Source organism: Chironomus tepperi, unplaced genomic scaffold (assembly GCF_022539635.2).
Source record: "Chironomus tepperi strain 1889 unplaced genomic scaffold, CSIRO-AGI_Ctep_v1 contig_354, whole genome shotgun sequence".
Lineage (NCBI taxonomy): Eukaryota > Metazoa > Arthropoda > Insecta > Diptera > Chironomidae > Chironomus > Chironomus tepperi.
In genome coordinates, this window is record NW_027226476.1 from 1361581 (window position 1) to 1374198 (window position 12618).

At 32.1% G+C, this 12618-nt stretch overlaps 1 protein-coding gene across 4 annotated transcripts in view; it reads right to left on the reverse strand.

The window, feature by feature from the left end:
• Positions 1–1230: 1230 nt before the first annotated feature.
• The window catches only part of LOC139094710 (lachesin-like), a 39129-nt gene continuing 27741 nt past the window's right edge, over positions 1231–12618 (reverse strand). For all 4 annotated transcript variants that reach the window (XM_070645856.1, XM_070645858.1, XM_070645859.1 and 1 more), the window contains exons 6-9: positions 11145–11279; positions 10687–10903; positions 8429–8534; positions 1231–8241 (exon numbers count right to left, since the gene is read on the reverse strand). In XM_070645856.1, coding sequence (XP_070501957.1) covers positions 8232–8241; positions 8429–8534; positions 10687–10903; positions 11145–11279 — 468 coding nt within the window. In that variant the 3' untranslated portion in view covers positions 1231–8231. The remainder of the gene's footprint in view (positions 8242–8428; positions 8535–10686; positions 10904–11144; positions 11280–12618) is intronic.

Genomic DNA, 12618 nt, shown 5'->3' on the forward strand with positions numbered 1-12618 from the left:
ACAGCATTTCTTTGTAGGCTTCAGGCAGAAATATTCTCAAAGGCGTGCTTTTCACTATAAGCAGTGGTCAAGGTTTGAGTGAATGGCTTGGTGGAGCTATCACTCAATAAACTGTCATTAAATCTGTATGGAGTGACCCCCTGAAAACATTTCTGGCAGTAGCTAAAAATAGAACAACCTTTAAGGTCGAATCAGCAACACGTGCCATCCGAGTCAGTTGTCTATACTGATGAGAAACATGAAAAGAATTTTTCAGTTGTTTTTAAATCGCTTAAAGATATTGTGACCCTGATAAAGATAAAACAACAGCAGAAGAAGCTATTTGAAGTATCTGACACTGTCTGGAACAGAAGCATGAGCCATCAGCTTTATTAACGCCCTAAGACTTACCAAGAATCAATATTATCAATGTCATGATTCCGAAAATCTAAAATTACGTCTTTAAAGAACCAAAAAATGTGTGACGTAATATTCAAATGATCCCCAAATAAGTGAGTTTCCCCTCAGCTATCTCATGTTTACAATATCAAACCAAACTCAAATATATTCTTATTTGGAGATGGTTTGCAGAATTCGAAAATATCTACAAACAAGAGAGGGAGATGTAGTTAGCATTTCTCATGAAATTCAGATACCTAATTATAATCTTATTTTAATCTCTTGATGGTTAACAGTATGCGTAGATGTTTAATCTTTAAGCTCAAAAAAACAAAAAAACTACGAAATTGTGAATTTTTTTAATCTTAATGAATTTGTTTGGTTTCGTTCATTCCACTTATACACTTGTTGTTGCTTGCTCTAGCCTAAAACCACAGCCCATGTATATATATTTTTTATTTCGCTGCTCTGTTTATTATTTTGCTTCTTTTTTACGCGATAAGAAAGCAAAAAAAATTTCTTGGATTCAATTACGTTTCTTCAATCTACAGCTCTTTACTGTGTAAAGTAGATACTTAGTAGAAAGTAGCAAGCAACAGTGAAGAAATGAAATGTTCACCCACAATTAGCTTTCGCTCCTGTAATGTTGTTTTTATTTTCTACAGAAATAATACACAGCAAGAAAATGTTTTATTCTTTTTCATCTTCGTTCCGTGAAAAAGAGTCAGTCGCCTGGAAAAAAGAATTTTCATCGCTAGATGCCACAAAATTTAATGAATAAACTTTTTTTTTTCTTTTCTTATGTCGAGATTATGTTCAAGAAAATGTTTTTCATTTTATTTTATGTTTTTTTTTACTTCTCCTTTCTTTATTTTTCTTTTATTATTTACAACAGAGTCTACAGAAGATTTTTCTTTAAGGTAAGAAGGTAATATATAAAAAATGTGTGTGTACATAAGTAGGTAAGTAAGAACAAACAATTTCTTTGATAATCATTTACTATATTTTATCCTCAACCCGAGTGACACACTGCAGTTAGACAGCCATCAGACAGTATCATCAGTACCATCAGACAGTACCATTAAATCACCTCAATGCAGTGGTGGGCAACCTTTTATACTTCGTTGTAATCCTCGACTGAAACCACACATGTCATGCGTTTCATGGCATTTTCGCAGCACACTAGTCTGCCGCGGCACACAGGTTGTCCACCACTGCTCTAAAGTGTCACTTGATGGTGATACAGTTGTATCTTGTGGCCAGGTTTTCTGGTAAATTCATGAATTTGTTTGAGTGGACTTGCCCTTTAAAGCAGTGATATGCAACTAATGTGCTGCGACACTCTAGTGTCGCGACATATATTTGAAGTCGAGGCTTATTTGTGCCTCGAATAATAAAAGATTGCCCATCACTGCTGTAAAGCAATAAGTCTCAAACTACGCATCATAATACAGTTTCTCAAACTCTTTATTAGACTAATTTTAAAGCCATCCTTCAAATGACTTAAGAGTATGAAGAAACTGGCCACTAACAACTTTATTGTGTTGCTCGGGAAACTATTTGTTTTCGCTTCCATTTACCCCTTTCCATTATCTAAATACAGTTTCATTTTACCAACGAGCAAAGTGGATAAACGGCTTCGGATGCTTACCTAAATTTACTTCTTTTAAGCGCATTTCTCATAGTGATCTGATGATGTGGTTTTGCTTTTGTTGCTTAACTCTTCTTGCTCTATAACCTCAAATATGATTTGAATCTTATTTTTTTAAATTTTTGATTTCAAATATTTTTTGACAGTTATTTTTTGACTTTCAATTTTAAATATTTTTTGTCTATAAATTTTCAAACATTTTATGACCGTTAATTTTCAAATTAATTTTCATCGTAATTTTTTTGACTTTCAATTTAATTTCAATGACTTTCAGCTGGAGCTTGAGTAAGTTGTGTGCTCTGAGAAGATGCGCTATAGTCAGCCACGAGTGATCATGTATACTTCGTTTTATATGTTTGAGAAAGGAAAAGAATTTATTAAAACTTTTACGCGTCTAACTATTTCTTAAAGAATTTTTTTACAATGTGGAGCATTTCCTTTTACATTATGGAATTCGTATCGTCTTGGAATGAATAATTTTCTTTTTTTTGTTTAAATTTTTTTAATTTCAATCTTTTGTTTTAATGTATATATACATATCCAATGAGTTTTCCACTATTTATCTTATGCTGTTTTTCTTTTATTACTTCAATGAATGCGAAGTTGCTTAATTTTAATAATTTGTTTTTCTGTTTCTTTTCACATCTTTTTTATGTCTCTAACTGGGTAAAATGGAAAAAATTGTATCACTAGAATATGGAACCGTCTTCATCCACTTCTGCTCTCTTAATATGTTACGCAAAAATTACATTTACATAATAATGATATTCACAGAAAATATTCATGCATGAAATAGTGAAAGATAATGATGTTATCAGTGATGTGTCTTCGTATCTTTACTTCATAACGTGTTCTCAGTGTTTATGCATTTAATAAAATTTCTCTCTTTTTATTCTTTTTATCGTTTTTCTTCCTTATACGTAAACTCACAAATTTCATTAATTTTCTTTTTCAAAAAACACATTTCATCCAAGGACGTGGAACCTTGTGATCTGAGATTAAGACATCTATGTGGAATCTATGATTGCTTAAGATGCTCGATGTCAAGAGCGTAGCTAGGATTATCAAAGCTCACTCAATTGAAGTTTGTCAAAACTTCTCTCTATGCTACAAAGATCCAGCACTTAGAGTTTGACCAAGAACAGCAGACCTGCATTTCCTAGTTTTTAGATACACAGGCCTGCAGTTTTGGGCTGAATCTTATAGTATGTGAAATTAAGACTAAGATGTCCTTAACCCAATCGGTCCATGTTCTTCAGGTCAGCCAAATGACGGCCACTAGCATCCAAGTGTCAATTTTGCTGATAGTTAACATGAAACTTGCCACTTGGACGCAAAGGACAACCAATCGGATACCATGAATAATTTGTGCCAATCGGGTAGATGCTCCAATATTGAATCAATTTTGAGTATCTTTCGAAATTGTTACAACGTGAATCCTTATCAATTTTACAACAAGATGAAGTAATATTCAACATGATATTAGGCATGGCTAATTAGTTTGCTATAGTTGAGCAAATTTTAATCATACTTTCTGGGTATATCTTGTTGTGAATTCACTTTGATCTATGATAAGACAGTCAATACCAATTTCAGAGCACAAGTTTCCACATCCTCTTATATCCAATTTATAATTTTCTCATATACATTAGTACTTAGAAGAAGATTGTCAGTTTATAACAAAAATTTAACTATAATATCATTTTGAATGATTTCTTTTTATATTTTATTGGATGTAAAATATTAATAATGGAACTATGAAAACGAATTACAGTCATTTGAGTTAACAATTTCTTAAAATTCTCATTTAAAATTTATTTTCACTAAAATAAGGACGCAACATGACATTTTTCATGATAACATTTTAGTTAGAGCTGATAATCGACATATTTTTTTAAGTAGGTATTTAATCAATGCTGATATATCCACAAATTTCATTTAAACTGTTTAAAAGTATAAAAATAGCCATCAGCTCTGGTATTCATCAGTTATAAATTGCAATTCATTGAAAATTCTCATCACAATTTCCATTAAAACTTGATCAAAAGAATTCTTTTTCCTCGCTGTGCTGAGGAACGACGATAGATATTTACAAGTTAGAGTGGTTTCCATTCATCATGTAAATTTATTAGTCAAAACCAGAAATCTCTGTTAAGTTGATAGGAGCTTTAAATGAATATTCATAATTAATTTTACATTCATTAATATTGAAATTATATTTTTCAGTAAATATTTGTAGCATATTCATTTCCAATTAGGCAGTAGGCAGTTTGAGGATATACAAAAAATCATTTATTTTTGAACTAATGATGATTTTATTGAATGCATGTAGACGATAAATTAAAATCAATTACATTTAATTTTCGTTAATTCAAATGCCTAAATAAATAAGCTCTTTTGAAAACATTAAACTTACATTAAATATAGTTAAAAGCACATAATAAATAAATTATGTGAAAAAAATACATTATGGAAATAATTAAAGGTACGGAGAGCATGAAAATGAAGCTGGCTACTTTCATTTAAACATATCTTTAATGGAAATGTTGAAAATTCATTTATTTTTTGTATAACAGAGAATTTTTAAGGGGTCATTCCATAAATTCCGTTCCATAAATTGAGGTTTTTGAGTTAGTACTGTCCATCTATTACAAAATTTGAATTAGGGGTTAAATTATCACGTAACGTAAAAAATCGACCTTTTAACTCCCTTTATAATAAAATCTTCAACATCTTGACTTCCTCCCAAAAGAGCCCCCTTACAAATTCAAGGGTTTAGTCATAAATTTAAAGGTTTACCTCTATAAAGCCTATTGGGTGGGGTTGGGTTGTCGATTACATAATTTTGCGTTACGTAATAAGTGGGCAGACCTATATTCCGAGTGGTATATATTTTTCAACATCTGCATTATCTGCGACCCTTCGGTCTAATTACCCTCTTCATTACAAATTAAGAAAATTTTAGAGCGAGGAGGGGTAGGGGGTTGAAAAATCAAAGCCAAATGAAGGGTTTTTGCAAAGAAAAATTAAGGAGAGGGGTAGTTTGATCCTTAATAACACTCCCCTGACCTTCTTGATCAGCCACTCTTGCTGCTGGACATCATTTATGAACAATGCGGTCTACAGCATTCAAACATATTAAATATCAATAAATTCATTTTTTTTTCTTCAAAAATATGTCAACATTCATTTATTGGAATTTAGTCAGAAATTGTGATGAGCATTTTTTATCTAGAAATGCTCGTATGTCTTAGAATCTTCCATGTAGAAAAATTCTTTGATATAAAAAATATGTCAGAAATAAAAGTTCAAGTACCAAGTTTCATATAAAATAAGATAAATCTCTTTATTTTTTTCAATAAAAAAGCATCTTTGTAACTGGGAATATGCGTTGCCAAATTCATTTTAATTTTGATCTCTCATTCTCCCTTTTGCCCATCTTAATATTTTATTTCATCGTCTAACGAAAACAGAACTAAGAAGAAATTTCTTATTCCATTTAAAACATTTTATGAAAATATTTTTTAATAAAATGTACTGAAAATAATATAAAATGCTTTCATATTTACCATAGTATGAACTAGTATAAAGCGCAAATATGCAGAGGAAAGAGAAACGAGATGATGTTGATGATGACGGCGTCGACAGGCATGAGAGTTTTATTTCATACTAAAAAAATTAAAAAAATATTCTGTTGCTTTTGATGCAATATATTTTATGATGCTAATGCCACAGTCAGCTATTTTGCCTATGCAGACAAAAAATATTTTAAATTCTAAATCAACTCAACTGTTGTTTTAAGATGCCGAAATAAGCAGAAAAAGAGGTTAAAATTATTTTGCTTATAGCGGACAAGCCAGCAGCGACACGGGCTTTGTATCTTCATCTTTTCTAAGACAAAAATGAAACTTAAAGCTGTTGCACGAGCATCTTTTTGTCTTTACTCTAAATTATTATTATGCCAACAAGCTTGACAATGCTGACACATATCAAGTTCATTTTTGGATTTGCTTGCATGTCGTATCAAATGAAAAATACCAAAGGGGGTCCTTATTTTAAAATATTTGAAAGTGTTCAACTATCTTGTAGTGAATAGGATATTACTAAATATTGTTGTTCCTATACATAGAATTATCCCTAACAGACAGAAGGAATGCTTTGATGGTACAAAAATACCAGTACGATACCTAAAAGCGTTCTCTCAATCAGATGCTTTAGTCAGAAATGTTCCCAAAATATTGATCGGATCATGCTATGAATTTTAAATATGTAGGAACAGCTACAACCATGAACCCAAATCTGAATCATAGAGGATCAATCGGAACTAGGAATAGAGGCATGTTGATAAAAACAGAGATTGTTGATAAAGACAGTGGAGCATTTGGTATTGGGAATTGGCAAAGGGCATCCAGCGATAGAGCTAGTTTTAGACGCCTACTTAGAGAAGCCACAGATGATATGTATTGCCAGCGATAGAACTAGATCTTTGGAATCATAGAATTAGTTTTGAATCCCGAGACCTATCCTAATTGTGGACTTAAAATTCTGAACCTTTAAAGACCATTTACATTAAAATCAATATTTTTAATACCAAAGACCCCCCAGTACTACACAAAAAATATACATTTAAGAGACGAGTCAGAAAAACAAAGACAAAAAATAATTTGGTTTCTTCACAATCATTTTGCTTCTGCTGTTGCTGCCATTTCCTTTTGCTGCTCGTTTTCCTATCCTCCTTTTTTTTGTTGATTTTCGCATATCAAATACAAACATTTTAGAACGAAAGACAAAAAAAATTTCAAATTTATGTCTTGTTGAGTGGATTTCTGCTTGTCAAATTAGAAGATATAAAATTTTGTATTCATTGTGCATACTTGTTATCAGATTTTGTAGATTAACGTGAACTGATGCTTCAAAAATTTATAGAATTTCACTTTTAATGCACGATGAGAAATTTCATGCAATAAACTAAATTATTTTATCTATCCATATTCATCATTCATCATACATCTAGCATGCAATTTGAAATGATTATGAACGAGCGAAGATTCATTAGATTTGTAATAAATTACATTTACTTCTCTAAAGTATGCATGTACTTATGATGGAGGGTGGGATGGAAAAAATTTAGAAAAGATGAAATATGAATTGAGGAATTCCATTCTTGCTATCACATCTTATCACACTTCTTACTCTTGATGTCATGAGAATATATGCAATGTATAGCAATTCCTATATATCTTATAAACTATCTTCTTCATTTTTTCCTGCTTTTTCATGGAACATGATACTTATTGCTTTTTTTTGTTCAGAGTAAATTTTCTGAAGCAATCTTGGAAAGAACTTTAGCAGGAATTTGCGGAAGTGGTGTTTGTACTCATTGTGACTTTGACCTTAACCTTCTTAGGATGAATTGCTATACATTAGGAATCGTAGTTTGTCTTGTCATACAGACAGCAGTTAGCATGATCGACATACATTTGGAATTTATTATGGGAATTGAACCTACCCCATACAGCATTGTACCTCCAAATTCCATAAAATCTCATCGAACGATTGAATATCCTTAACACAATGACTTATATTGAAACCACAAATAGACAAGTCTGATCTTTACAAGTTTGCTTAGTTCGTCATTGTAGCCAAACAATTGAACAAAACTTTGTTTTCTTACTTATTATCAAAGATATTTGTCATGCTTGCCATGAGTATAATGAGACTTCTTTTTTACTGTCAGTTCTTTTTTTTCGAGTTTGACTAGCATCAGTGGTGTAGCAGGAAAGCAAAAGAAGATTATGAATAGCGGCAAAACATATAGATTGTAGTTAGTTAAAGTTTGTTCGCTTCCTTTTCAGCTTTTATCATCCTCATTCATTTCTATGTGATTTACTGATGAAACCATGAAAGCCAATTACTCAAAGGAGGCAAAAGTGAGTGAGAGAGAATTTATATCTAATATATCTTATTATGCCTTTTTGATTGATGCCTCTGTGCGCCGTATAAATGTATGTAGAACTTAATTCTCATTTTTTCTTTCCTTTACAGCTTGCCTGCTTCTGTTTTTCCCTTATTTCATTTTCTGAGGATACAGAAGGAAAGTTTTTAACATTCGAACTGATGAGAAAAAGGAGAGTGCGAGGAGATGGATAAACTAAATCAGTAGAACGTGAGGACAGAGCAAACAATTTATTGTAACTGCCTTTCACACATATCTGTAAATTGAGAAAAAGAAAAGAGAAGAAAAGAAAAGGACGTACAATCAATTGGAGCATTTAGAATTATAGATTATAGGCTATATTCGGGTATTTTATATTGTAAACGCGTGAAATGAATAAGAAGGCAGAAGAAATTTGGAAAGGTTTTTTTTTTCATAAATTTTAGCTTTAGTAGCACAATTACCTTTTCGATAGAAGATACGATCCTAAACTAATACAAAGAACATAGTGAAAGGTACATCTAAATTCAGAGGATGTGTTTCTTCGTGATATTGCAGCGGTATTGTCACCTATATATGTGAGAAACATAAAAATAAGATAAATTTAATAGAATTGTCTCATAAAGTCTAGTCATAACGTATATAGATATTAATAAGGTAAGTCATTAATAAAGCATAATAAACAAGCTACAAACCATACTTAAAGGTCACATAATCATACTCATATGCTTTGGTTAGATGGGTAATGGGTAATGGGTATTGGAATTGATCGAGATAACTGTGTTATGTAGCACAAAAAGCATTCCATTTATATATTTAGAGATGGCACATAATAAATGATAAAATACAATACACACATGGCTACCCATATCCAACCATAAGTTATATATTCAAGTATGTATTTTAAATACATGTTCATGTATTGGGTAGGACACAAAAAGGGACATAAGCATATTTCACGTTTTGCCAACACAATTTTAGAATGACACTTCAGAGAGTCATCGAATGGGAAGCAATTTGTGCTTGCTTCACGCTCACTTATCATGAAATGTGAGAATTTAGAGACTTTTGACTACAATGAAGACAGTCGAAAATCGTTGGGCATGAAACGAACAGGCATATACTTCAAGTGTGTCATATATCTTTCGTAATTTGAGATACTTGATAAAAACTTTTCAATTCCACTTAAGTACTCAATAAATTAATTAAGTCTCATTTCACTAAAAATCTCAAACAATTTTATACTTTTTACGATGAAAAGTTCACACAATTAGGAGGATGATGCCATAAAAAATGGTAAGTATGAGGCCTATTTTGAGGAACAAGAGGCATACATATCAGCAAATAATAGTCAACATCTCAGGTGAATTCTTCCTTGCACAATAAAGTGCTATAAATTTTTACCCTAATAAAAGAAGCTAGAAAGGTTGGTTGCTGGGATATAAGAAGATTGAATAGATGATGCTGATAGTCATCAGAAGAGTTTTAAGGTACGTAAAAGGTATTTTTGGTGCTGTTATCACCATCTTGCCAAAAAAAAAATATTCTTCCTCTTTTGTCGATGTATATTTTTTCATGACATTAAAGGCCATACATATTCCACATTTTTGTATACGTACATGCTTCATTCTCTCACCCATTTTCTCTTTCGTTCATTTTTAGTGCCATTTTAACATTAAAAATGAGAACAAGCGACACAATTTTCACCCGTAATGTCATCATTAATGTATGAAACGGAAAATTAAACCTTTTTTTCAGCAATATCGAGTCAAGGGAAATAGGATATAGAGCACTATCGAATTGCAGTGTCAACGCATTTTTCCGGTAATGACATTTTATTGCAATAATGTTGTATTAATTAAAATGTAATCTATATCCTTATTATGGCACATCCCATGTCATTTATGAATGCATGGCTGACATGTGGACAATTTAATGATAAGAAAATTATTTTTTAGGCAAATGTGTCAAAAAAAAGTATAAAGAAGAAGAGGAGCAAAGGGTATCATGTACATTCTGGTTAACAAAAGGCTTCCATGCTCCTTTCATTCCCTCATTTTATCCTTTTATTTTATTTCACTCTCTCAGAAGCTTTGTAAATGAAATATATGTATGTGCTTGCCATTAGGTCGCTTAGTTTAACTTGAAAATATGTATATAGCTGTGTAGCATTGAAAGGAGGTGTTAGCGCTTTCTGTATGTAATAAAATGCTGAATGCAAAAATTTGCTTGCTGACTCTTTTTAGCTTTTTAAAAGTTAACTGCTCTGTATATGTACAGCAAACATTAAAGAAAGAGGACATGGCGATGTGAGACAGAACTAATGCAAATGTAAAAAATCGCATACACACAAAGTTAAAATGCTGTCATTTCTTTCCGATGGTCACATAAACGTTCCTTCACTGTGAACCATTTTTCCACCTCTCAATGGCATGATGTCTTTTTTATAATGAGCACACGTAGTTTTTTGGGCTGCAAGAATATATTATTAGACGAGATGGAGCATTTACGGGTGTGGATGCTATCCATGGGTGAATGAATATATGCATGCTATAGACTCACATTCTATGTGTATCATTCAGGTAAATTTTCATTTAATATAAATGGAAATTATGGGTGCCATCGACGTCTCACGTACATTAGATACATAAATATAGTCATATTTAAGTTATGCTTTAGCAACTAGCTACATTCATATATATTTTATCCTTAATGTACCAACCTTTAGACACGAAAACGTAAATGCTTGCCGGCTCAGTATTTGGAGCACTACAAGTATAATTTCCACTATCAGCTATTTGCGGCTCACGTATAATCAAACGACTTTGTGTTCGCGGCTGGCCCGGTGTTGTTTCTATTGATATATCACGCCTCGAGTCATCGTAATTTATCATGTGATTATTTCTTTGCCAATATACGTATTGCGGTGGTATTGGACTCTGTTCATAGATATAAATAAAAAGCAAGAATATTTATTGTATTATGAATGAGATGAGATAATAATGCAAATGCATCAAAATATTATTCAGTATCGATATTCGTATTCCATTATCGTGGTAGGAGAAGATATATGTGTATTCGAGCTTTCACATTTTTTGACATTTTCGACAGCATTCTCCATCCATGATAACTGAGTATGAGGAAAATTGAATTATCAGCAAATCAATAAATTCAAATTACCTTTTCAATTATACAGACTAAATTTAATACAGATCCCATATCTACATGAAGCTCTCCCGAGCCAAGAATGAATGCTTCTGGTACAACTACCTGTAAGCTCGCTTGATGCGAAACAACGCCCGTCGATGTTGATACCTGTGTGAGATATTTATTTATAAATTATTTAAATAGATCTGTTTATTTTTCCAGTAGCTTAAACTTTATCATCAAAAAGAAGTGTCTACGTGTATATGCTTATATGATAAATAGAATTTCATATACGTTTTGTCGCTCATAGGTACAAATTAAATTTCCAAAATAAAAAAAAAAGGAAAAAGGCAAACACAACTCAAGGAACATGGAGTAAAACAAAAATTAGAGAAGCGATGATGGTAAGGATGGTAAGGAAAGGCAATTTATTTTATGAGAATTATACTATGTATGTACGTATCGGCAACATTGTAAGAGGGAGAGGAAAAAATTGAAAGATGTCAAATGTCGAAAAAAGAGAAAAACATAAAATTGATTTAAAAATAATTCAATTGATTTTCAAGAAAAAAAAGGGAGAACGGAAAGAAATTTCATCAATGCAGCAACTGAGTACGAATTTCATTCATTCATATTTTATGCGGGCTTTCAAGCACAAGCACAAGTGTTTTTTTGTAATACAATTCAATTTGACCAAGATCCAATGAAACTTCGCACGCAGCAAAATTAAATTGATTGAAGTGTTTGTAAATCTCTTTGAGCATAGCAAGTAATTGCTCCTTAATTGCTTGGTACGTGATGGTTCTTTACTGCTTCTTTTTTTGTAATTGAAGTGGAATGAGAGTAAATTACTTTCGAATTAATAACAAAATCAATATAAAGCTTGAAGAAAAATTAAGTTACTTCCAGGCTAATAAGGATGTCTGCTTAGGTGACCCAGGGTTGACTCTGTTTGAATTTTGCACTAATTTCGTAACCCTCTCAATGGAGCGTATCAAGGGATTTTGTTACAGTTCAACAAATGAAAATTGCTATCCATGGAGATTTTGTTACGAGGGGAGGCGGGGTAGGAGCTACCTTTCCCTGATCCTGTCTAGTTTGTATCGCTCGGACTACATACACTGTTATAGCAACTGCAGGTATTTCCCATTTTGTCTTTCTTCTAGATTTTTGATTCGGCTTCATACACAATTCAAGTCGACTATGAGTACTGGCCAGGGGCGCATTAAGGGCAGAGGGATTTGGGAGACATCCCTTTCTCCTCTTCACTAAGGTTTTGTGGTTAACAAATCCGAAACTCCCCTAAGTTTTTTGTGATCTATGCCAAAAAGTTTCAAATCTCTCCTCAAAAAAATCCTAACTATGCCCCTTGGCCAGCCCCTGACTACACCTCAGAACACTATAAACACATTTTTTATCAACCTCAAACAATCTATTAAGTTATTAGTAAAAGTCCAACTTTTTTTTTATGAATTGCTTGTGAACAACTTTGAGCTATTATTTCATC